General features: G+C 36.1%; 1 protein-coding gene across 13 annotated transcripts in view; it reads right to left on the reverse strand.

Annotated features, from left to right (window-relative positions):
- The window catches only part of TNRC6C (trinucleotide repeat containing adaptor 6C), a 233,329-nt gene that overhangs the window by 155,298 nt on the left and 50,543 nt on the right, over positions 1–27,488 (reverse strand). For 9 of the 13 annotated variants that reach the window (XM_074225068.1, XM_074225070.1, XM_074225069.1 and 6 more), the window contains exon 2: positions 3,228–3,327. In XM_074225068.1, coding sequence (XP_074081169.1) covers positions 3,228–3,327 — 100 coding nt within the window. Of the gene's footprint in view, positions 1–1,818; positions 1,841–3,227; positions 3,328–25,175; positions 25,255–27,488 lie in introns of those variants that run through there. The other 4 variants (XM_074225063.1, XM_074225065.1, XM_074225066.1 and 1 more) reach the window with 2 other exon arrangements.

Raw genomic sequence — 27,488 nt, forward strand, 5'->3', positions numbered from 1 at the left:
AGAGCACTGGCCCTAGAGTCAGGAGTACCTGAGTTCAAATCCAGCCTCAGACACTTAATAATTACCTAGCTGTGTGGCTTTGGGCAAGCCACTTAACCCCATTTGCCCTGCAAAAACCTATAAAAAATAAAATAAAATAAAAATCAGGAAGAATGATAATTGAGAAAAGGCCATTAGATTTGGCACTTAAGAATGTTAGCATGTTGGGAAAGAGTAGTTTTGGATGCCTGATAAGTTTGGAAATCAGATGAAAAAAGTAAAGGAGAGAGCAAGAGGAGAAGTGGAACAAGAGCCTCAGTTAAAAAAAAAAAACAACATCCCTGTTCCAGAAAATTAAAATGCAACAATTTGAAGGTTAGAAAATGTAATTTATTTTAAGTATCAGAGAAATGTTAATTACACTACATATTCACCTAAATTCATACAACACTAGCTCAAATAAACAATTAGGAATTTACAACTATGGAAACTATACAATTTCCTTCACAAAATGATAAGTAAATGGTTTATATTAATTTTGAGTCTCACAAACCTTACTATTAATAGCTGAATTATTTAGAATTCAAGAAATGTTTTTTATTTACAAAGTAATTTCAAATCATTATTGCTATTTATTGCTAGCATAGTTAGTATAGTTCCTGATGAACTGTTCCTAAAAGAGCAGTGTTTTAGATAAGATAAAAATCTAGTGAAAGCTTAGAATGAGGAATGAAAATAACCATCAAAAATATAATGGAAATAATAACTCTCTGTGTGTGTAGGGTGGCAGGACAATATAATTCTATATAACTATGGAAGAATAAGCAATTTGTCACTGTGCAAGGAAAAACAAAACAATTACAATGACAATGACAACAGAATATAGTTGGTACTGAATCAGCAAGAAAAACATTTCAGCAAATGTGAAATGGGTAAAGAATGCTTCAAGCTGATAGCTTGGAAACCAATTTCACCAACTCTTCCTTTAATTCATTCTTTAAGTGACAAGAATAAGTTAGTACTTTTCATTTAAAGCCACCAATTCAAGCATAAACATGTACTGCAATAAACTCTTTTGGGGAAAAAAAGGTGTTAAATAAATTTAAAGGGTGTTTCTTAAAAGAGCATGAAATAGAGCCATCCATTTTGCTTCTGAACAAGTTCAGTTGCAAGGATAGTTATCAGATAATAATTGGTATTTATATAAGTGCTTTAAAGTGTTTAACATGTTGTTCATTTAATCTCCACAATAATCCTGTGAGTTAGGTATCATTGTTACTTCCATTTTTTTACAGATGAGAAAACTAAGGTCCACAGAGGATAAGTGACTTGTCCGATGTCATACAGACACTAAGTGGCAGAGTGAAGATCTGAATTGGTACTCTCTAAGTCCAGATGCAGTGCTCCTTTTGACTACGCCTCTCTCTACTTAAAGAGTTTACACCTTTTTATTTAAATAACCACTAGGTTGTCCATAAACATTTATAATGGGCTTATCTCTTAAAGTAATAGACTAGAGATATAATATTTTAATTTCTAAGTTTTATGTATATTCACATGATATTAGAACAAATTGATAGGGCAAGAAAATCAAATATTGCTTGTATGAAAATCATTAAGGGCAAAATGAAGGTAAAATTTAAAATAGGCACATTTTAACTTATTTTTAGAATAAAGAAATGGTACATCCAAGAAATCAATCATAAAGGACAGATTTTTACAACTCATAACAAAGTTAGTACTCAAAATAAAGAATTTTTAAAAAAAACTTATCTCCACACTGAAAAGTTGGGTTTTGGTATCAAATATACCACCCCCCCCAAAGTTAAGTTAACTTACCTTTGGTTTTTTGATCAGCAGCCTGGAAAAAAAAACCAGAAATTTTTTAGGAATACCATATGTATGATCTATGAAGTTTATAATTAGACTTCTAATATTTCAGTAAATTTTTACCTATGATATAATTTATTGGAATTTTAACAGTAAAAAATCTTTTGAAATGTATATATTCTACTCTAAGTGGGAAAAAATTCAAGATATTTTTCTCCTCATCCATATTTTTAAGTTGTCTTAAAGATATATATATATATATATATATGAGTTGATGTATATAAGTAGTTAGCTTATTAAGTTATATAAATAGTTAAGATATGAATGAAAAAATAATATCTTGGAAATTCATAGACCATCAAATTCAAGCATAAGATCTGATACAGCTAGAAGGATTATCAGACATTAATTGGTGCCATTATTGTACAGATGAAAAAGCACTGAGGCTCAAGGGAGATTAAATGGAAAGGCAGCATGGAATAGTGGAATCACTAAACTTGAAGTCAGAAAGACCTGGGTTCAAATACTATATTTATTAGGCTTCAGATAGTAGCTCAACAGGGCAGCCAGGTAGCACACTGGATAGAGTGCTGGGTTTGGAGTCAGAAAAACTGATTTTCCCGAGTCCAAATCTGGTCTCTGGTCTCAGACTTACTAGCTGTGTGATCCTGGGCAAGTCACTTCAAACTCTTCATCTGTAAAATGAGCTGGAGAAGGAAATGGCAAACTATTCCAGGATCTTTGACAAGAATACCACAAATGGGGCCATGAAAAGTAGAATATGTAAATTATCTGTAAATTTAGGGAGGCTGAACTCAGTACCTCTATAAGGTCTAAATCTGTGTACTTATCCAAGGTCACATGCAGTTGCTAAGTATCAAGAGTTAGGATCTGAATCCAGGTCTTCTTAATTCAAAGACAATATTCTTTCTATTTTTTAGATTTTATCTATTCCTTGACCAAGTATTCTGTAATGTAATTTTTACTTGGGAATGTTATGATGTTTTAATAAACATATCTTGTTTCTCTGATAAATTCATGCTCTTAAATGGTCTATTTATCACTTTTTAGTCATAGTTGGTTCTTGGCAAAGTTTTAACTGGAAGAGAAGAGGTCTCTTATTACCACAAATAAATCAGACTTGCTCAAAGTATTTGTCTGATTGGCTGAGAAAGACTTCTGTTATCCTGGACATACCAGTGTGATTTGGGAAAATTTCTAGGAATAAATACCAAGCTATTAAGATCATAAATATTTAATCAACACATTATCACTCTAGCTAGAAACACCACTCTGGTCAGCATAAAAAAGGAAAAAATAAAATAAAAGGAGACATGGTACTGTAATGGCTATGGCAATGCTAATGAAACACTTAATTTGCTAATACACTGAATTTAAGACAATAACTCTAGCCAAACCTTTTTCTGAGCACTTTCCTTCTTTTTCTTTTCTTCCTGTTTTTTCTTTTTCTTTTCTTCCATCAAATGTTCCTCTTCTTATGTTTCTTGTTCTTTCTCCCTATCAAAAATGAAGTATAAATTTTGTTTTAATTTAGAAAGTTAATACATTGTTTTTAGTAAGTCAGACAAATACAAATTAATGATTTATTTACATAAGTAATAAATAAGTGGCTAGGAAATGAATTCATATAAAATGAAGAACTTTAAGACTCTTTCAAATAATATTTCCCAAGATGAAATGTCACCTAATCTAACTAATAAACCCAGTAATGATTAATAATAATGAGTTCACATTTATATAGCCCTTTAAAGTTTGCAATTCATTTTACAAATTATTTCATTTGCTTCTCAGTGACAGGAAAAAGGACAGGTATATTTTGTGTTTAGCTCTATTAATGATTTTATCTCACAATTTGATTTTAAAATAATGATCTGATGGTATATTAATAGGGTTAGTGGCCAGAATTATGAGAAAATATGAATTTTGATGCCAGTAATTACTGATTTAACAAATAATCTGATTAAAAATGTCTTAATAGTAACAATTGTAAATGAAAGAAAACTCCCTATGCTAAAGTGTTATGACAACAGGAGAAGAAAAGTGGCACAACAGAGGACTATTCCAGAGCTGAATGAGGAAGATGATGGTTCCTTAAACAAAACTTTTCATTAAAATCCACTCATTTTAGGCCTACTTAAATTCCCTTAGTAAAAAAAAATCTTCATTTTGTGTGTAACACAACCTCATCTGGTACATTTCATGCTCACTTATTAGGTCTCCAAGCTAAACTAGATCTAGTCACTCAGTCATATGAACCATGACTATCCCCTAGTGGTTAATTTTCTCACTGATTTACTGGGAAAGCAACCACTTTCCCTGCCTGCCTCACAGGATTTTAGCTTCGGATAATATCTATGAAAAAAGTATGAAAAGCTTAAGGTTTATATAAATCTAAAGTTATTATCAGTATCATTATTCTTTTTACATTTATAATTTCTTTTCATCTTTTTTTTTTTCAAGGCAAATGGGGTTAAGTGGCTTGCCCAAGGCCACACAGCTAGGTAATTATTAAATGTTTGAGATCGGATTTGAACCCAGGTACTCCTGACTCCAGGGCCAGTGCTTTATCTACTGCGCCACCTAGCTGCCCCCCTTTTCATCTTTTTTGATCAGGTTCAGATAGAAAGAGTACTGAGACAAGAATTTAGTGAATTATGGACTATTTCTACACAAGTAGAATAAGTATTAATAGATAAGTTTAATCTTTAGACTCACTAAGAGCAAATTCAGTACAACTTCAACAGCAGTCAAGGCATCAGGAATATGTACCTATCCTGTTTACTTTTGAGTTTGATATTTTTGGCTAGGTCTTTATACTTAGAAAGTTTTTCCTTACTTCCTTCTTATTTTTGAATTTTACAATTTTCCCCCTAATCTCACTTCACCCCCCCCAACAGGAAGGCAATCTGTTAGTCTTTACATTGTTTCCATGCTATACATTGATCTAGGTTGAATGTGTTGAGAGAGAAATCATATCCTTAAGGAAAAAAAAAATTGAGGGATAGCAAAATTACATAATAAGATAATTTTTTTAAAAAAATTAAAGGTAATAGTCTTTGGTCTTTGTTTAAACTCCACAATTTTTTCTCTGGATACAGATGGTTTTCTCAAATTTTCCCTGACTGAAAAACATCATTCTTAATTTTTTTCATCAATGTTATATTTGGGTGATTGTGGTAAACAAGTGGGTCTATGATAATGATCTGATTCCAAAAAAGTTTATTGATTGAATTCTTCAGGATGTTTTGTGGTCTAGTGTGAGATTTTGCCATTTGCAGTTAATGAGTTAGCAACTTCTGGTATTCAGGTACAGACAACAGGAAGTATTTTGGGAGGTTATTTATTTAGTAGGTGTTAAATTTATAACCAACCACTGGTGATGTGTTTGCTTCAAGTCTTCACATTTTCCTTTATAATTTAAAATGATCACTAAATCACGGGTCCTTAATAATAAAGTTCTTCTGGGGGGGTAGAGTCAAGATGGTGGAGTGAAGGCAGCATTTCCCAGAAACTCCTTCCCCCCAAAACTCCAAAAGCCAACAAATTATGACTCTAGCTAAAATTTAGAGGGGCAGAAGTCACAGAAAAACTGAGTGATATATTTTCCCAGTCCAAGGTAACTTAGAAGTTCCACCAGAAAGATGTGTTTCACCAGGACTGGGGGTTGGAAGAAAGCTGCGGCTGCAGTGCAGTGCAGCCCAGCCCAGGGATCACCAGCAACAGCTTGAAGGGGCCGTGAGAGAACTCTGCTACACCAGAATGAGTGTGGAGTGAAGAGTACCAACTGCAGAACCTGCAGTGAGAATCAGGAGACAGCCTGCACCTCCAGAGCACAGCCCACAGATGATAAGAGGGTCAGGGGAGACTACAGAAATCTCTCTGCTCTCCCTGGGGCAGACTCTGCTATTTGCCCACAACAGTTTGGCCTTCCATATTGATAGCAGGGTGCCTCCTCACAGCTCCAGGGCAGAGGGGAGCCTGTGGTCATCTACAGGCAAGAGAGCAAAAGATCTTGGAGGAATAAAGGTCCCAGTGAGGTGTCCCCAAAACTCCCCAAAGTCCCAATAATACTCAAAAGCTCAGGAATTACCCCCAAAACAGGCACAGGCTGGAGAAATGAGTAAACAGAAAAAAAGAGGAACAGCATTGAGAAATTCTTTGTCTATGATCTCAAGAATCCTCCTCAATTTGAAGATAAGGAATTACAAGCTCCTGCATCTAAAGACTCCATGAAAAAAGGAAATTGGGATCAGACAATGACAGAGCTCAAAAAAGATTTTGAAAATCAAGTAAGATATATAAAAGAAAAATTGGGAAAAGAAATGAGAGAGATGCAGGAAAAACATGAAAAAGAGGTCAGCAGCTTAGTCAAGGAGGAGATCCAAAAAAACTACTGAAGAAAATAACACATTAAAAACCAGCATAGGTCAAATGGATAAAAGAGTTCAAAAAGTTACTGAGGAGAAGACTGCTTTAAAAAGCAAAATAGGCCAGATAGTAAAGGAGATAAGAAAGCTCTCTGAGGAAAACAAATCCTTCAGATGTTGAATGGAGCTAAAGGAAGCTGATGACTTTATGAGAAGTCAAGACACAATACTTCAACACTAAATGAATGAAAAATTAGAAGAAAATGTGAAACATCTCATTGAAAAAACAACTGATCTGGAAAACAGATTCAGAAAAGATGATTTAAAAATTATTGGGATCCTGAAAGCCATGATCAGAAAAAGAGCCTTGGCCTCATTTTTAAAGAAATTCTACAGGAATATAGCCCTGATAACCTAGAAGCCAAGGAAAAATAGAAATTGAGAGAATCCACCAATCTCCCCTGGAAAGAAATCTCTCCCAAAAACCAAGCCCCAGGAATATTATAGCCAAGTCCCAGAACTCCCAAATCAAAGAGAAAATATTACAAGCAGCCAGAAGGACACAAATCAAATATCGTGGAGCTGCAGTCTGGATCACACACAGAACTTAGCAGCAACTATATTAAAGGCTCATAGGGTTTGGAATATAATATTCTGGAAGGCAAAAGAGCTTAGAATGCAACCAAGAATCAACTATCTGGCAAAACTGAACATCCTCTTCCAGGGGAAAGATGGACTTTCAATGAACCAGGGGAATTTCAAATGTTCCTGTTGAAATGACCAGAGCTGAACAGAAAGTTTGGCCTTCAAATACAGGACTCAGTTGAAGCATAGAGAATGGAGAAGGGTAAAATATGAGGGACTTAGTGATGATGAACTGCATGTATTCCTGCATAGAAAAATGATGATGATACTCATATGAAACTTCTTATTTGATAGAGCAGGTAGAAGGAGCTTTTATAGATGAAGCACAGGAGAGAGCTGAATTTGAAGATATAAAATATTGTAAGGATGGAGTCAATGGCTAAAAGGGAAATACACTGGGAGTAAGGGAGAGGAAAGGTGGAAAAGGCTAAGGTATTTTGTATAAGATTTTTTTTTTTTGCAATGATTTGGAAGGGTGGGAAGGTGATGGGGAATGAAGGAACCTTTGCTCTCATCAGAGGTGGCTCGGAGAGGAAACAGCATATATACTCAATGGGGTATAGACATCTAGAGTAAAAAGGAAAGAAGGGGGAAGGGGGGGATGTGAGTGATGGAGGAGAGGGTGGACTGTGGGGGAGAGTGGTCAGATATAACACATTTTCTTTTTTGCTTCTTGCAAGAGGCTGGGATTGGATAGCCTGTCTGGGACTATGGGGCCAGGCTGTTGCTGGGTCTCAGGGATGGTATATGGGCTCGGGGCCTCTTGGTCCCAGGGCCAGGGATCAGTCTGCTGTGCTGCTCAGCTACTCTACAGCAAATTTTAGAAGAGGGACAGAGTGAAAGGAGCGAGAAAATATAATATATGGTAGTGGGGAGGAACGGATAGAGGGAATTATAATCAGCAACAGCCACAGTGCAAAAATATGGAAGTAACTTTTATGATGAATTTATCATAAAGAATGTGACTCATCCAAGACAGAGCTGATAGTATCATCACACAGAATGAAACACATTTTTTTTCCTCTTTCCTTTACTTTATTTCTCATGAGGGTCTATATATTTTTGGGGGAGGGGTATTATGTTTACTCTTTTTTTTTTAGGTTTTTGCTAGGCAATGTGGTTATGTGCCTTGCCCAAGGCCACACAGCTAGGTAATTAATAAGTGTCTGAGACCGAATTTGAACCCAGGTACTCCTGACTCCAGGGCTTGTGCTTTATCCACTGTGCCACCTAGCTGCCCCTATGTTTCCTCTTAAACAAGAATATTTTAGTAATGTATTAAAAAATCACTTGTACAAAAATATTCATAGCGACTCTGTGGTGGCAAAGAATTCGAAATGTAAATGTCCTTCAATTGGGGAATGGCTTAACAAAACGTGACACATATACACACACACACACACACACACATACAGACACACATGTGTGATGGAACATTATCATTTTATTAGAAGCCAGAAGGGATGGGAATTCAGGGAAGGCCTGAAAGATTTACATGGACTGATGCTAAGCTAGATGAGCAGAACCAGAGAACATTGTGCACCCTATCAGCAAAATGGGGGTGATGACCAACCTTGATGGACTTTCTTATTCCATTAGTGTAACAATCAGGCACAATACTTTATTCTTCTTCCTTAAGTATATGATTTCTCTTTCATCACATTCAACTTGGATCAATGTATACCATGGAAACAATGTAAAGACTAACAGACTGCCTTCTGTGGGGGGTGGGGGAGGGAAGCAAGATTGGGGAAAAAATTGTAAAAAATTCAAAATAAAAAAATAAAATTCTTCTTAAGGTTCTAGTGGTAGTAACTCCATCCTAATTTGCTATCAAAATAAGCCCACATGGTTGCAGAAACAAATTGACATTACTCAACCATGGCAAAGTTTCTTTGTAGACATATTGTTGGTTGCATTGATGTGAATGTTACCCAGAGGTGTCACTGATTCCTTATTTATTTGTTTGTTTGTTTGTTTTTAGGTTTTTGCAAGGCAAATAGGTTTAAGTGGCTTGCCCAAGGCCACACAGCTAGGTAATTATTAAGTGTCTGAGAATGGATTTGAACCCAGGTACTCCTGACTTCAGGGCTGGTGCTTTATCTACTGCGCCACCTAGCCACCCCCTGATTCCTTTTTTAGATCACAGTTGTTTGTAGGCTATACTCAGAAGTAATTTGAGGTTATATGGGACAATGGTATATATGTATTATCAGCTCTTATTATTGCTCAGTGTATTGCTGTCTACTTATTCCAAAAGTATTTCTGTAAGTTTTTAAACTGCTTATTGTGAACTCTAAGGATGTCCATTAATCTTCTTCCCAATGTATATGTTAAGACTAGTATTTCCTATATGTTAATTGCTTTAAGTGATGTTGATACTGATGATGAAGATGGTGATGAAAGAGCTAAGCTAAGGAATGGGACCCAGATGTACTCAAGTAGATTGGTGGATAAGTACACCTTAGGAAAAACTAAATGAGAGAACAAGTACCCTACAGAAGAAAAAAGTGTCAGATTCCCAGGTTTACAGACTAAGGAATCTTAGCCTTGGAAAGACTCTTTAATGATCATCTAAACTAGGTTCTTCACTTTTTTTGTTTCATGGACCCCCGACAATCTGGTGAAGCCTCTGGACTTCTCAGAATAATGCTTTTAAGTGAATAAAATACACAAAACAAAGGTCAGTGAAAATAAATTTTTATGGAACCCATGAAGTCAATCCATCCCAGGTTAAAAACTTCTCAGTCCATTTTCCAATTCATGTGGGTATCCTTCTATGATTGACAAGAGGTCTACAAACTGAAAAGGGAATGAAAAAAAAGAGTAGCTAGAGAGACTGTTTAAGCTTTCCTTCTATACATGACTAAGATATATGTCTATATTATTATTGTTATCAACTGAATATAGATTATACCCTGAAATTCCCTAGAGTAATTCAATCCAATTTCAACAAAAATTTCTTAATTGTATTCTATGTATGAGTTATTGTTCTAGTTGCTAATTATATAAAACCAAAAAAGTTACTGACTTCAAGAAGCTTACATTTTTATTATATTCCAGAATATACAACATGTTACAATGGAATCATATCTAACATGGAGGGCTGGTTCTATGACTGTTGTAATTTTTCAAACTAAAGAGATTAAATTATCAATCAGTCATAAAATTCAAGAAAAAACAAAAAACAATTAATTAGCACCCAATTAATAAAACACTTAAATAACTACAACCATCCTACACTAATTACCCACTCACATTAAAACAATGATATAGAACAGGATGAAATATTGTTGGAGAATAGGAAATGATGAGTTGGTGGTTTTAGAAAAATATGGAAAGACTTAAATCTATGAAGATTCAACTTCTTAGAAACTATCCAACTTCATAGAAACAGAAGTGGAAATATGTATAGTATACTTATGCTTATGATTATGCTTATAAATATGTATATAAATGTATGATTATTGTTATGTATGTATATACACATGTATATATCTATGGAATATTCAGTTTAAATTGTCCAATTAACAATTGGAAATATGAAACTTTGGTTCAGAAGGAGAGATGAAAGCTAACTATACAGATTTGGAAGTCATCTTCATAAAGATAATGGCTGAACCAGGAAAGTTGATTAGATTACACAGAGTTTAGAAAGAAATGGGGTACCTGGACAGAGCCAAGAAGTATAATCACATAGAAATGCAGGATCCTAAGGTTGAATGATGACTCTACCAATAAGGATTTGTTAGTTAGACAGGTAGAAAGAAACCAGTACAGTTATCCCTTCTACATCATGTCTTTACCCACTGGTTTCAATATATCAGATTTACGGTAGGCAGAAGAAATTAAACAGGAATTTGGGTGGGGGTAGGAAAGCCACAGACCACACAGAAAAAGTTTAGAAACTCAGAAATGCATTAAATATATATACAATAAAGAAATCCATGAAGCTGGAAAGTTTCTTCTCTGATAGAGAAGGGAGGGTCAAAAAATTTTACACAGATTTTGAAAATGTGAATTTATTCCACTGCAACTGTTACATTATAGAACTATTTGAGCATAATATAAATTTGTGTTTGCTTATGTACAACTTCATTTGCTGGAAACATTAAAGAACACAGAACACTGCATCACTCCACAATACTCCACAAGCTGCAATCCTATCATAAGAAGCTTCAGGACTAGGAGGTGTGGACCAAGAGGAGTTGATAGGCCTCCTAACTTCTTCCCCCATCTTCCACTGGCCAGAGGTCCTGATTCCTGAAATCTAGTCTATGGATCCAACCTTCTGGTTCCTAATAGTTTGACTTTGCCAGCCTGGGCCCCATGGGAATCAAGATACAGGTTGAACAGCAGCCCAAGGAAGTGGACATAGACATTATTTATTCTAGTATTTATGTATTTCTTAATCACTTAAAATGTATAAAACCATACTCCTATCTTTTTTTATCAGTCACTGATCAAGTTTTTGAGGGCTGCGCTCATGCTTTTCTCCATAAGCCCTGTTATTTTATTGTGCAAATTTTGCACAGAGGTATGATTTTTTTTAAGTTTTTGCAAGGCAATGGGGTTAAGTAGCTTGCTCAAGGCCACACAGCTAGGTCTGAGTGTCATTAAGTGTCTGAGGCCAGATTTGAACTCAGGTACTCCTGACTCCAGGGCCGGTACTCTGTCCACTGTGCCACCTAGCCACCCTCAGTAGTGTGATTTAAGGAAAATATTATGTTTCATTATAGTAGAATTGACTATACCTGGCTTTAGTAAAGAAAGTTTAGAATAGACAAGGCGGGGGGGGGGGGGAGTATAATAGAAAGTCAATCATGGATGAATAAAAGGATTGGCTGTGAGAACTCAGCAGCACAGGACTGAGAACAGAGAAAGCAAATGATGGGAGTAATCTGAATTAGAGGCTGGAATAGAATGAGAGGCAATTAGCAAAATTCTGTAAAATGTCACTGGTATCCTAGAATACTAGTATTCTAAGGTATGAAAATAAGTCAAATCAGAATAAGGTTTTAAGACAATTTTTATTTGTGGTAGTTTTTTTTTAAAGATTTTTCAAGGCAATGGGGTAAGTGGCTTGCCCAAGGCCACACAGCTAGGTAATTAATAAGTGTCTGAGGTCAGATTTGAACTCGGGTACTCCTGACTCCAAGGCCAGTGCTCTATCCACTGCGCCACCTAGCCGCCCCCGTGGTAGATTTTTTAAAAGTAAAATAAAGTAAAAAAAAAAAACTAAGTAAAAATATCAAAGAACTGGTATTTTTATTAGAATTGGTCATTTCAGAAACTCATGATTTGTCAGAATTCTGAATGAAAGATATCACAATGAATGACATTTGTTTTAACTAATCAATCAACAAGTATTAGGGACCTATGTTATGTATAATTAAGAGAAAAGAATGATAATTTGTCCTATTAATTTTATCTAATCAAGTACAACATATGACCAAATCTAGACCCTAATGTGACAATTGCTTTTGATTCATAAGCCACTAATTTGAAAACATTCATCACCAGTCTTGGAAGTAATAGTGAATAGTACTTTGAGAGTCAGAAAGGCAGATTCATTTAATAGTTGTGTGCCACTGACACTTGACTTCTCTCAATTTTCTTACTGGTAAATCCAGGATAATAATAGCACCCATTTCCTATAGATATTGGAAGATTGAACATGAAAATATATGTATCTGAGCATACTATATTACCATATCATAAAGTTTTATGAATTAGGATGTGATGCTAAATTCCACATTTTTATAAAATAGCATTTTTATTTATTATGGTTAATATCTGATCATAAACTAAATATGCTGTTGTTTTAAAGACATCTACCACAATACTCATTTTAATATTCCATTAATCCTCAGCCCTCCATGTACCTGCACCACCACAACATAACCTTTCTTTTTGTCTTTTACTTTTTACAAATGAACTTTATTACTATTATTACAATAATTTTGTTATAAGAGTAAACATAAACCCCCTCTCTCCCCAAATGATGAGAAACCTCAAGAACAGTGAGAGAAAGAAAAAAATGTGCTTCAGTCTGTGTTCAGATTCCAATGGCTCTGTCTCTGGGGTGAGTTGCTTTATCATAAGCCCACCAGAGAAGTTGCTTCAATATTTTTCCCACAGTTGCTATTACTAGCTGTACCTCTACTCTATTCCTCTCCACTTTCATTTATTCTATTCTCTCTCTCCTTTCATCCTGGCCCTGTCCAAAAGTGCACAACACACCTTTTCCAAACTCTGATGTCTTAGATTAAATAAGGCCTTTTAACCTATAAACTCAAAGTAAATTAAAATGAATAGTCTAGTTAAAAAGGTTTGATTAGCCTAGAAACTATACACTCAGTGCTATTCTCACTAAGGAGATTGAACTAGCAACATGATAGTCTTTACATAATCAAGAGAAAATTATGATTAATAATACATTACATTTCTTTGTTATATTTTACAAAGCACTTTCAAGTATATCATCACTTTATTATCAGAACTACATAAGATATTCCTGACAGGTATTTTCATCTTCATTTTACCAAAGAAGAAAGTAAGGTTTAAAATAATTTTTCCAAGGAAAGAGATAGGCTTAAATGGCAGATCTGATTTTCAATCCCATGCTCTTTTCACTATTTCAAATAGCCTTCTCTAGCATACAAATATATAAAACACTATTCTTAACTGGATTTGGGTCAATAAGGAAGTCACCTGTCAAAGTAGATGTGACAAATAAATTTGGGAAAAAGAGGCTTATGTGCCTTGTGATAGGAAAAGGAATAGCAAAACTGGTAAAATGAAGCACAAAATACATTGGCAAAGCAGATGTCAAAGAATTCCCTTTCAGGAAAAATCACTGCAAAATGAAATTTTAAAGACAAAATATTTCCAATGATCTAATGAGGAAGAAAAGAAAAGCTTTCAGGAAACATAACTACCAATTCATAAAATAAACTTTCAAAAAGCTTGAAAATAAGAGCAGGTGATCAATAATTAACATACAAGACCTTTAAGAATATCAGGAATACTAAAATCTAGCCTAAGGTGAGGTCTGCAGTGAACTGAAAGGCAAGCAAATCAATCAAGATTTACTTATTAAGTTCCTACTATAGTGCGTTGACACCATGGTAAGTTCTACAGATACAAAGAAGGGAACAAACAATTTATTTTCTCCATATTGATAAATAGATAAAGACATTCAGCATGAATTAAAATAGAATAAACACACACATACATATAAATAAAATTGGGAGGGAAAATCCTAATTTGGGGGGGTGCAGTGAAGGCTGGGGTGGAATCAAAAAAAGGCTTTATGCAAAAGACAGTGCTTAAACTGTGTGAAAAGAAGGTTTTTATGGAGCAGAGACAAGGAGAAGGGCATTCTAGGCATTTGGGAGATCCAGTGCAAAGGCAGAGATATAAGCTGGTGTTATGTGTAAGGAATAGAAAGGCAGCCAATTTGGCTGGGATCACAGAAGGAGAGTAATGACAAAGCAGAAAGAATCCTGGACTTGAAGTCAGAAATACAAAGTATTTTACATACATCATTTTATGTGATTCCCCAAAATAATCCTAACCCTAACCCTAACCCATGCACTCTAGGTACCACTCTTCTCCATTTTTACAGATGAGGTAATTAAGGATAAGAGAAATAAAGTGAAATGTCTCTGGTCACAAAGCCAATGCTGGAATCCTATCATACTGCCTCCTAAGTCCAGTGTTCTTTCCATTAAATTTCTTTTCTTTTTTTTTTAAGGTTTTTTCAAGGCAATGTGGTTAAGTGGTTTGCCCAAGGCCATACAGCTAAGTAATTATTAAGTATCTGAAGCCAGATTTGAACTCAGGTACTCCTGACTCCAGGGACAGTGATCTATCTACTGCACCACCTAGCTGCCCCTCCATTAAATTTCACTGCCTATTAACTCAGTAAAATTCTGTTTGACTTTGGAGAAATCACAACCTCTGAACCTCAATTTCATCAACTATAAAACTGGGATAATATCTGAAGAACTACAAAGAATTGTAGTCTTAAATATAATAATATATGGAAAGCACCTTACCAATCTTAAAACATTATGTAAATATTAAATATTATTATTCTTTAGCATGATATACAAATTTGAGCTATTATTATGAATAGGGATCAGGTAGCAGCAGGGGAATTCCAGGAGAGGTTTCACTTCTAATACCTCAGAAGAGCTACTATATTCTTGGCACACAGAAACTTATAACAAAAGCTTTTTATTCATTCATAAGTTTTGTCTCCCCCCAATCTGTTAAGGAATATAATAGCTGACATTCACGTAGCATTTTAGGAATCACTTTCTATTTTATCAGTTATCTCACTCAGTCTTGGAAGACAGGTAGTATAGATACTACCATTCCTATTTTACAAATGAAGAAAGTCAAGTAGAGAATGACAACAGGAAAAATGCAAAGGCAGGGAACAAAATGGGCTTTTCCCTTATAGCCCTGGTCACAGACCTCTGCATAAAAAATAAAAATGGTTAATGGGAAATAGAAATTGAACATAAATGAAGCAACACTAAGAGAAGAGACCACTTGGCCCAACTAGTTCAAGTTATTGACAAGGATACAACACTTTTCTAGGCACTAAAAGAATAAATAATTACTGAGAAAATTGTAGAGAACCAGAGAAGTAGCTTCAAGGTTCAAAGAAGGTAAATGTGGCTACAATTTCGTAGCCAATGAAATTCACTTTACTACTTGGTAACATTTAAAGCTGTTACAATTGAGAGTTGATATGAGATAATCAAGAACAAATCATGTCAATACTAACTTTATTTTCTACCTTTTTGACTGGGAAACTAGATAAGCAAATAGTGGGGCAGGGATTAGGGGGGATAAGAGTATCTTATAATATCCTTTTGTATAAATTATTTTGTGGACTACAAGGTGGTACAGCTAGACTAATTTAGAACAGGCTAAATAAAACCCAAAGAACAGTGCCTAGAGGAATAATTTCAACTGTGACTGCTCTTCTACTTTCAAAATCCAATGGCCTTTTTTTCAATCCGATTCTTCCTGATTTCTCTGCCACCTTTGATGTTGATATTGTTCTAAGTTTTTGGTACACCACTCTCTCCCAATTATTGTGCTACCTATCAAACTCTTTTGCTGCACTGGAACAAGGATGTCCCTCTTCTTGGTGATCTTATCAACTCATATATATTTAATTATCATCTTGATCTAACACTCCTGTCTTAATCTTTCTCTGCTGACCTTCAGTCTCTTATCTCTGCCTTTCAGACATCTCAAATTGGATGTCCATTGGTCATCATAAACTCAACCTGTCCAAAACTTATTTTTCCTTCTAAACTCTCACCCCTACAAAACTTCCCTATTACTGCCAAGAGCAACACCATTTTTCATTCCTCAGGCATGTAAGCTGGAAGTCTACCTGGATTCCTGTCATTGATCACCTCCCACCTCCCCATATTCAGTATGCTGCCAAAGCCTAGGTCAAGTCCTGAGAACCTCTACACTTAGAGGACTTGGCCTTAAGGAGGAAGATCCAGTAAAGGAGAAAAAGGAGAGGTCAGATAGGAAGAGAACCAGGGAAGAGAGTGTTGCCCTGAAAAACTAGAGAGAACTGAATATCAAGGAGAATGTTATCAGCAGTGTCAGACTTCTAAGAGATCTAAAGGAATGATAATTAGGAAATGGGGTCATTAGATTTGGTCATTAAGAGATACTTAGTAAATTGGGGGAGAGACTTTTTGATTGATTTGATGATGAAGTCTGAAACCGAACTTCAAGAATTAAAAGGAGTGCAAAAAAAAAGTGGAAGACACTACTGTAGAGAATTTTCTCAAAAAGGTTAGCTACGAAAGGAAGGATAGATATGAAACAATAGTTATAAGGATAATAATAGATAGATCAAGCATGGGCATTGTGTAGGTAGAAGGGAAGCAGCTAATAGGGGAAAAATTAAATATTAGTGTGAGAATAGGAATACTAGAGAAACAGTTTGTTAGAGAACACAGGATAGAATACGATCCCTGTGCACATAAGAGGGATATACCTTGAAAGAAAAAGACAATTTTTTTTTTCTTCATTTTCGAACTACATGCAACAGTAGTTTTCAACAATCACTTTTTTTGCAGAGTTTTGAGTTTTTCATTTTTCCCCTTCCTTCCCCTGTCAAAAGCAATTTAATATAGGTTCTACATGTACAACAATGCTAAACATAGATCCATATTAATCATGTTGTGAAAGAAGAATCAAATCCAAATAGAAGAAAAAAAATTAGAGAAAAAAATGACACGATAAGACAATTTTTAAAAATTGAAAATAGTAAACTTAATTTAAACTCAACAGTTCCTTCTCTAGATATTGATGGTATTTTCCAGTCTTTTAGAATTGTCTTTGATTGGTGTACTGATGATGTGAACAATTCCATCACAGTTGATCATCACCCAATGTTATTTGCTAGTGTGTCTAATGTTCTTCAGGTTCTGCTCATTTCACTCAGCATCAGTTCATGCAGGCTATTCTTAAGTCCCAAACCTAATGATTTATTATAAAATAATGTTCCATCACATTCATATACCACAATTTGTTCAGCCATTCCTCAACCGATGGGCATCTCCTCAATTTCCAATGAACTTTTTATTTTTACCCTTTTTCGTGATTGCTTTCTTTGGGATATAGACTATTGCTGGATCAAGGGATATGCACAGTTTTATTGTCCTTTGGGCAATTCCATAACTCCAAATTACTATCCAGAAAAGATGGATCAGTTCACAACTCCACCAAAAAAATGCATCAGTGTTCCAGTGTGAGGTGATACCTCAGAACTGTTTTAATTTTCATTTCTCTGGTCAATAATAATTTAGATCAATTTTTCATATGACCTTAGATAGCTTTAATTTCTTCATCTGAGAAGTGAAAAGGCAATTTCTTTATGTGAAACTAGTGAAAGAGGAGATAGTAACAGAAGTCATTTGAGTGATATGAGCTGAGAAGAAAAGAGCTCTTTCCAAGTGGCCTTAATGTGTTTTTAGAGAAAAATATGAGACAAGTTCTCAGTTGAGAGGGTATGGGGGGGAAGTTATAGGATATTTGAGAAGAGATGACAAAGTTTGGAAAAGTCACTGTATTGAGTGGGATAATTTATCAGTTAGAGATGAAAAAGGACTGTTACTATAGTGAAGACCCAGATAAACTACAGAGCAAAACTTGATGTGAACCATGCAGTTCATAGTTTCATGATTGTTTAGCAGTAAATGAGTAGGAACAAAGACAGTAGATGGTAGAAATACAAGGTTGGGATTTGGTAAGGCAAACTCTTTAATAGGGTAAGGAGTCAGGGAACTCTAGAGAAAAGTGTAGATATGAACTAGCTCAATAAGATGGGAAAGGGAAGATACAGCCAGGACAGAGGAAAAGAGTTGGGAAAGGACTGGGGACTAAGGAGGGTAAAAAAATTGGAGGTCAAAGTGAAGAAGAATAACAATTTCAAGGCATAGAGAAAGGTAGAATAACAATAGATTATGATCAGATAAAGAAATTTCAGGGCACAGGAACATGGATATGGAATGCTTGTAAGACAAATTGGCAAGGGTCGGAGCCAAGATAGCTGCAGGGGAAGAGCCTCTCTGAGGTACTCTCCAAAATATTTCAAAAACCTTAAAATTCTGACTAAATTTTCGAGAGACAAAACCAACAGAAAGATCCAGTGAAGCAATTCTCCAGTCCAAGGTAACCTGGAAAATAGTGGGAAAAACTTCGTTCCCTGGGATTGGAGGAATGGCAGCACCAGAATGAAGTTCGGCCTCCTGGGAACAGTCCCAGGGTGACTGGGAGTGGCGGCTCCTGGCAGAAGTTTCCTGACCTGCACCCCAGGAAGCACCAAGCACAACTTGGAAGATCAGCAGGGAGACCTCTGCCAGAGCGATCACAAAGCCCAGACCCTCAGAGTGGTCACAGCACTCAGTGTGGTTGTGGCAGCTGTAGCCCAGACAAAGGAAACGGAAGTAGGCCTGTGGAGTTGCCCATCAGGAGCTTCCAGGCAGTTGCATCCTGAGTGCTTAGCCCATGGAAGATAGGGGAGTGGAGGGAGATTGCTGAGATCTGTCCTCTGTCCCTGGAACAGGACTCTGGGGCTCTGACCACATTCAGACCCTGGTCCAGTCTAGGCCCCCCATAGAGCAGGGAACCCTCCCCTGCACAGCCCCATGGCAGAGGGGTGAGTTTGTGGTCATTCATAGACCAGGAGAGCAGTCAGAGCCTCACATGCTGAGGTTCTTGTGGGGGTGTCACAATAATACCTAAAAACCCTGGCAGAACCCCCCAAACCAGGCACAGGCTGGGGAATGAAAAACAGGAAAAAAAATAATCCTGACCTAGACAATTACTTTGGTCCCTTGGAGGACCAAAATACTCAATCTGAAGATGAAGAAGTTCAAACTTCTGCATCTAAAGACTCCAAGAAATATAGAAGTTGGGTTCAGGCGATGACAGAATTCAAAAAAATCAAGTAAGGGAGATAGAAGAAAAATTGGAAAAAGAAATGAGAGAGATGTAGAAAAACATGAAAATGAAGTCAGCAGCTTAGTCAAGGAGATCCAAAAAAATGCAGAAGAAAATAACATGTTAAAAATCAGCTTAGGTGAAATGGATAAAATAGTTCAAAAAGTTATTAAGAAGAAGAATGCTTTAAAAAGCAGAATTAGCTAGATGAAAAAGGAGATAAGAAAGCTCACTGAGGAAAACAAATCCTTCAGATGTACAATGGAGCTAAAGGAAGCTGATAACTTTGCGAGAAATCAAAACAGTTCAACATCAAAAGAATGAAAAATTAGAAGAAAACATGAAATATCTCATTGAAAAAACAAACTGATCTGGAAAACAGATTCAGGAAAGGTAATTTAAAAATTATTGGGATACCTGAAAGTCATGATCAGGAAAGAGTCTTGACTTCAATTTTTTTTTTCAGGGATTTGTCCAGGGACAGGTAGACTAATGTCTAAAGTCAGATTTTTTAGAAAGATTTTATTTATTTTGAGTTTTACAATTTTCCCCCCATTCTTGCTTCCCTCCCCCCACAGAAAGCATTTGGTTAGTGTTTACATTGGTTCCATGTTATACATTGATTGCAGTTGAATGTGATGACAGAGAAATCATATCCTTAAGGAAGAAAAATAAAGTATGAGATAGTAAAATTGCATAATATAATGCTTTTTTTTCTAATTTGATGGTAAAAGTCTTTGGTCTTTGTTCAAAGTCCATAATTCTTTCTTGGGATACAGATAGTATTCTCCATTGCAGATAGCTCAAAGTTGTCCCTGGTTGTTGCACTGAAGGGATGAGCAAGTCCATCAGGATTGATCATCATCCTCATGTTGCTGTTAGGGTATACAATACTATTTTGGTTCTGCTCATTTCGCTCAGCATCAGTTCATGCAAATCTTTTCAGGCTTCTCTGAATTCTCATCCCTCCTGGTTTCTAATAGAACAATAGTGTTCCATGACATACAAATATCACAGTGTGTTAAGCCATTCCCCAATAAGACATTCACTTAATTTTCAATTTTTTGCCACCACACACAGAGCTGCTATAAATATTTTTGTACAAGTGATGTTTTTACCCTTTGTATCATCTCTTAAGGATATAGACCCAGTAGTGGTATTCCTGGGTCAAAAGGTATGCATATTTTTGTTGCCCTTTGGGCATAATCCCAAATTGCTCTCCAGAAAGGTTGGATGAGTTCACAGCTCCACCAATAATGTGTCCCAGATTTCTTGCATCCTTTCCAACATTGATGATTGTCCGTTCTGGTCATATTGGCCAATCTGAGAGGTGTGAGGTCTCAGAGATGCCTTAATTTGCAATTCTCTAATAAGTAATGATTTGGAGCAATTTTTCATATGACTATGGATTGCTTTGATTTCCTCATCTGTAAATTGCCTTTGCATATCCTTTGACCATTTGCCTTGACCTCACTTTTAAATCATTTCTATAGGAAAATTGCCCTGATATCCTAGAAATAGAGGGTAAAATAGAAATTGAGAGAATAAATTGATCTCCCCCCGGAAAGAGATCCCCCCCCAAAAAAACAACCGCCAGGAATATTATAGCCAAGTTCCAGAACTCCCAAGTCAAAGAGAAAATATTACAAGTAGTCAGAAGGACACAATTCAAGTATCATGGAGCTACAATCAGGATCACACAGTAGCAGCAACTACATTAAGGGCTTATAGGGCCTGGAATATAATATTCCAGAAGGCAAAAGAGCTTGGAATGCAACCAAGAATCAACTACCCAGCAAAACTGAACATCCTCTTCCAGAGAAAAAATGGACTTTCAATAAAATGGAGGAATTTCAAATGTTCCTTTTGAAATGACTAGAGCTGAACAGAAAGGTTGACCTTCAAATACAGGACTCAGGTGAAGCATAGAGTGGAGGAGAAGGGTAAATTATGAGCGACTTAATGATGAACTGCATGTATTCCTGCATGGAAAGATGATACTGCTAATACTCATATGAACCTTCTCATTTTATAGAGCAGGTACAGGAGCTTTTATAGATGAAGTACAGGAGAAAGTTGAATTTGAAGACATAATATATTGAGGGTTTTTTTTAGGCTTTTTTTTTTTTGCAAGGCAATGGGGTTAAGTGTCTTGCCCAAGGCCACACAGCTAGGTAATTATTAAGTATTTGAGACCGGACTTAAACCCACGTACTCATGACTCCAGGGCCAGTGCTCTATCTGCTGCACCATCTAGCCGCCCCAAAGACATAATATATTGTAAAAATGGAGTCAATGGGTGAAAGGGAAATGTACTGGGAATAAGAAAAAGGAGAGGTAGAATAGGCTAAGATATTTCATGTAGCTTTTCTAATGATATGGAAGGGAGGGAAGGCAAGGGGGAATGAGGGAACCTTCATTCTCATCACAAATGGCTCATAGACGGGGCGGCTAGGTGGTGCAGCAGATAGAGCACTGGCCCTGGAGTCATGAGTACGTGGGTTTAAGTCCGGTCTCAAATACTTAATAATTACCTAGCTGTGTGGCCTTGGGCAAGACACTTAACTCCATTTGCCTTGCAAAAACCTAAAAAAAATGGCTCAGAGAAGATACAGCATACACCCTCAATAGGGTTTGGACATCTAGAGGGAAAAATGAGAGAAGGGGGACAGGGGAAGGGGATGGGGGGATCTGGGTGATAGAGAAGAAGGTAAATCATAGGAGAGGGTAGTCAGATAAAACACATTTTATTTTTTACTTTTTGCATGGTGCTAGGATTGGATAGCCTGTCTGGAACCATGGGAGCAGGTAGTTGCTGGGTCTCTGGGGTGGGATGTGGGCTTGGGGCCTCCTGGTCCCAGGGCTGGTGCTCTGTCTACTTCACCACTTGACTGCCCCACAGTACATTTTTGAAGAGGGACAGAGTGAAAGGAGAGAGAAAAATATAATAGATGGTAGTGGGGAGGAATTGATGGAGGGAGTTTCAATCAGCAACAGCAACTATGGAAAAATATGGAAGTAATTTCTATGTAAATTACTTATGATAAAGAACATGATCCACCCGAGACAGAGCTGATGGTATCAGAACACAACTGAAACACATCTTTTTCTCTTTCTTTTACTTTATTTCTTATGAGGTTTTATTTATTTTTATGGGGGGAGGGGGTATTATATTTACTCTTAAACAAGAATATTTTAGCAATGTGTAAATAAAAATAAATTCTTAAAAAATAAAAATAAATAAAAATACTGTTTAAAAAAAGATCAATTGCCAACACAGATCAATATGACCAACTCTATGTATTGTTGTGTTGGGGAGGAGTAGATCATGGGAAATGGGGTACTGGGTGGCTTGAGTGTTTGAGGGAATAGCAGCATGCAAATCGAAGTCCCCTAATATCAGAGCAGGAAGGGCTATGAACCAAGCATTGAACTCACTGAGAAGTAAGAAAAGAGTCCTGGAGATTACAGACAATTGCTTTCAGAATTTTAGTTAGGTGACAAATATGGATTGAACCAACTTTAGAGGAGGAGAATTTGCTAAGTGATTATAGTAGCTGGAAAGCCTTGAAGTGGCAATGGGGAGCAAAAATTAATCCAATTCCTCCACTAAGACTAGTGTGGGAAGAAGAGGTTATCACTAGTGAGAAGGATAGCCAAGGAAACAGTTATCAGGTTTTCAGTGAGTGCAAGTTCATGGAGGGAACAAAAAAGGGAAAGATTTAAAATCAGATCTAATTTGTTGCCCATGTAGTAGGCATTTTAGATAACACAGTGAAAGGACTGGGTAACTTCAGAGTGGAAGGCTGTGGGGAGAGGGAGTGGTTAGGTGGAGAGGAATGGAAATAAAGGAGTGGTCAGTGGAGAAATAGAGAACGGGTTTGAGAAATGGCAACTGGAGATTCAGAATTTCTGGAATGAGAAAGGGAGGAATTTGGTTTTGGGTGAAATTGTCCTAGGGCATCAACATGATATTAATATGTTTTTACTTCTAAATGTTAATTATTGATGGAAATCACCCAAACAAATAAAAGTTTTTGGGGGAGGGAGAGGTTTAAGTAATTTCATTCTACCTCATTTTACAGAGAAGTTATCCAAAGTGATGGAGAGGTGAGCACTGAAGCAAAAAGCTCACATAGAGTTTGTTTTTTTTATTTTTAAGTTTTTTTAAAAAAATTATTTAAGGAAATGGAGTTAAGTGAGTTGCTCAAGGTCATACAACTAGGCAATTATTAAGTGTCTAAGGCCAAATTTGAACTCAGGTCCTCCTGATTACAGGGTCAGTGTACTATCCACTGTGCCACCTAGCTGCCTAAGTTTAAATGAAGTACAGAAGAGAGTTGAATTTGAAGACATAATATATTGGGGTTTTTTTAGGCTTTTTGTTTTGCAAGGCAATGGGGTTAAGTGGCTTGCCCAAGGCCACACAGCTAAGCATCTGAGGCTGCATTTGAACTCAGGTACTCCTGACTAAATGGAGTTTAAATGGCAAAATGAGAGCTTAAATTCTGATTATTTAACTCCAAAAACCAATGTCTTTGGTTATTTTCCATTTCAGGGTCTCCATTTCCTCATCTGTAGAAAGGGTTGGGCTAGATGATTTCAAAGATCTCTTTCAGATCTAAAAAGATGATTTGTAAATCTCTGATCCTTAATAAGTTCTTTACATTTTTATAAGTATTTTTGACCTTCTTAAGCATAAATTTTTTTATACTAAGAAACACAGTTAATCATTAGATCATTTCTGATAAAGGCAGAAACAAGACTAGGAACATAAAAAAAGAATTTAATTGTTAATTGCTTTTCATCAATTTAGAGCTTTTATAGATTTGACTAACCAGAACATAACTGAAAACAACTGACTATAAACTGATAAAAATAATTTTCAAGTTTTGTTCATAATTGGATATACAGATGCTATGAATGCCAACTTATTATATACAGGGACCATATTTATTCTGTGGTTTGCCCTCATTTAACTGAAGTGTGTCACAAATATAGATACTGAATTAGAACAATAAAAACTGGAACTGCAGTCTCACTGATGTGATTACCTGTTCCATCAATACAGATGGCAATCTACTCATAACCTCTCATTTTCCTGCCTGTATACATGAGAATTCCTTTATAAAAGATCCAGGCAATATGCTTTTGGAGCTAGGTCTTCCCCTCTAAACAGAGCATATGGGTAGCAGTGTAACACATAAATTATCCACTGTTTCTTGTTAGTATTATATGATCAGGTTAAGATATATTTCCTGGCCATCTTCATGTCTATAAAGCTATGTTTGGGTAATATGGTATAGCAAAACACACCATAATTTTTCCCTTGAATTCATCTTTCTAACCCTCAGTTTTACAACTTCCATATCATCCTCAATACTGCCCAAATATTTTGAATAAGTTGTTAACTTATCAATTCAACATCACAATGTCTTTTATATCTGTCCCTTTCTCTCTACTCACACAATTACAACCTTAGTTCAGTCCCTCATTATTTCCTCCCTATTAGAACAACTTTCCAATTGATCTGTCTCCTGGTCTCAAGTATCTTCCCAAATTCATTCTCCAAACAGCTGTCAAAGTGATATTTCTTTTTTGCACAGCCGTCAAAGTGATATTTCTTTTTGCAAGGCAAGGGATTACAAGGGATTAAGTGATTTGCCCAAGGTCACACAGCTAAGTATATAAGTGTCTGAAGTCAAATTTGAACTCAGGTTCTCCTGACTCCAGGGCCAATGTTTTATCCACTGCACCACCTAGCTGCTTCCCCACCCCAAGTAAGGTACTGTCTGTGTAAACCTAGTGTTATGGTAAATTCTCTTAAGGCTGTACCTTTCAGAGGTAGTGATGAAGAAGTTTTCTCTAGCAATAAAGATACAGGTCTAGAACCTAACCCTTCTGTTAATAGCTGCGGCTCATGGTTTCTGTGGCTAGGCTTCGTGGAGAATTACAATCTGCAAAGAAATATAACTGCAGGTGAACCAGAAGTCAGTGAAAAAACAAATGAATAAAAACATATTTTAAGCACTAATGGAGCTAATACTATGCAGTAGTGTGATGTACTGTGCAAAGTTCTTTAAGCTGATATCTACATGAAAAGATACAGATAAAAAAACTCAAGAAAATCTCTGCTTGAGACAACATCATATGCTGTGGTGGGTTTCCAATAAATTAACAAACAATTTGTTGAACTCAACTTAAAAATCAGGTTCTGCTGAACTGGCACTGAACCGGCTGAATCCCATCTGACCTTATGGACTTTAGAAAATCTAGAAAGGCCAAGGGAGTGGTATGCAAGGTTCAGAGTAAAGGCAGGGGGTAACATAACTTTTTAGTATCATTTTCACTGATCTAACCATGAAGTGTCATATTCAAGGAACATAAAATACAGTAATGTGGGATATTGCTTGAAGGGGTAGCTGGAACCAGAGTATTAAAAAAGCCTTTGAAGGTTAAATGGAGTTTACATTTGATCTTGGAGGTAGCAGAGACTCTATGAAGTTTTAATGTAGCAAGAGATGGGACCAGAAGAAAATTCATATTAAAAAGATGGAATTTTGTTTCGGAAAGAAGCTTGGTATCACTGAAAGGACTTTGGAATTTCCAAATTGCTATCCAGTTTACTCTCTTCTTCCTTTTCAACTCTAGATACAACTAGTTAATCATTCTTCTGTTGCTAATGTCAATGAAGTCTGTGTAGCGGGTCTAAAAAGATTTAGTATGGAAAGAACTAAAGTCCTCCTTTTGTTTATTCCCTTTCAGGGCTGGACATTATTTTGTTATTATCCTCATCTTTCTTTGGCTTAGACTAGCTTTTTTTTTTTTTTTTTTTTTTTTTTTGGGCAAGGCAATGGGGTTAAGTGATTTGCCCAAGGTCCCACAGCTAGGTAATTATTAAGTGTCTGAGGCCACATTTGAACTCAGGTCCTCCTTATTCTGGGGCTTGGTGCTCTACCCACTGTACTACCTAGCTGCCTCCTTAGATTAGTATCAATCAGAATCAGTCAACAATATTTTTATAAAGCCCTATAGAGTATATATAAATATTTTTCTGCATTATTACAAAAAATTACAAAAGCATGAACTTTTACATGAAAACTTGAAAATAATACATAAATACAAAAAAGTGTATTTTATTTTGGTAGCAATGGAAATCTTTCCAAAAGCTTCTTATGAGTCTCAAACCCCAGAGATAGAAATCCAAGCTTCAATCCTAATACCCTAAATGGAAAATCAATTACCTGGGCTTAATAGAAGGATGGAGTCAAGATAGAGTGAAGGATGACTAAAACTAAAACTTCTCCTAAAATGTCCCCAACAAAAAGACCACAGAAGTCAACAAAAAAGCCACAGAGAGTCATTTTACTAGGTCAATTTAGGAAGACAGAAAAAGAGGTCTGGGAACTGAGTACACAGGAAAAGTAACTTGCTGTGGTTCTCCTTGGAGATGACATCTTGCCAATATGAAGGTCCTAATGTGGAACTTCAGAACTTAAGAGAGCAACAACCAACATGAAATGTGTATATATATATCATATAATAAATACTGAAAATATTGTTAGAATTCTCCAAATTCAGGAAGAAAAATAAATGTCAGGATTAAGGAAGCTAGGTAGTAGTTTAGATTATTAGTTTATATAGAAGTGTTTAAAGTTTTAAACTATATTAAACTACTGTGATAAAAGAAACATGAATATGTACACAACTGAGTACAAGTGTAGAAGGGGTATGCTCAATATGGCAACCACTTTGCTCTGTCTCTTTCTTTCTCTGTCATCTCAATATGCACTTATGTTGCTGCCAAGTCTGGGGAAAAAAAAAAAACTTCACTTATGAAACTTTATTATTGTGCTTCCTATCTACTTAAATCAAATGCAATGACATCATGTGTTCTCAATTTCAAAACATTTATATTATATTGCAAATACTGAAAGATACCTAGGGGAGCTAGGTGACACAGTAGCTAGAGCACCAGTCCTAGAGTCAGGAGGACCTGGGTTCAAATCTGACTTCAGTCACTTAATAATTACCTGTGTGACCTTGGGGAAGTCACTAAACCTCATTGCCTTGCAAAAACCAAAAAAAAAAAAAAAGGAAATACCTAAACAAAAATTATTTGAGGGGTTCTCAAACCAGAAAATTTGA

The sequence above is a fragment of the Macrotis lagotis genome, chromosome 2, assembly GCF_037893015.1.
Source record: "Macrotis lagotis isolate mMagLag1 chromosome 2, bilby.v1.9.chrom.fasta, whole genome shotgun sequence".
NCBI lineage: Eukaryota > Metazoa > Chordata > Mammalia > Peramelemorphia > Peramelidae > Macrotis > Macrotis lagotis.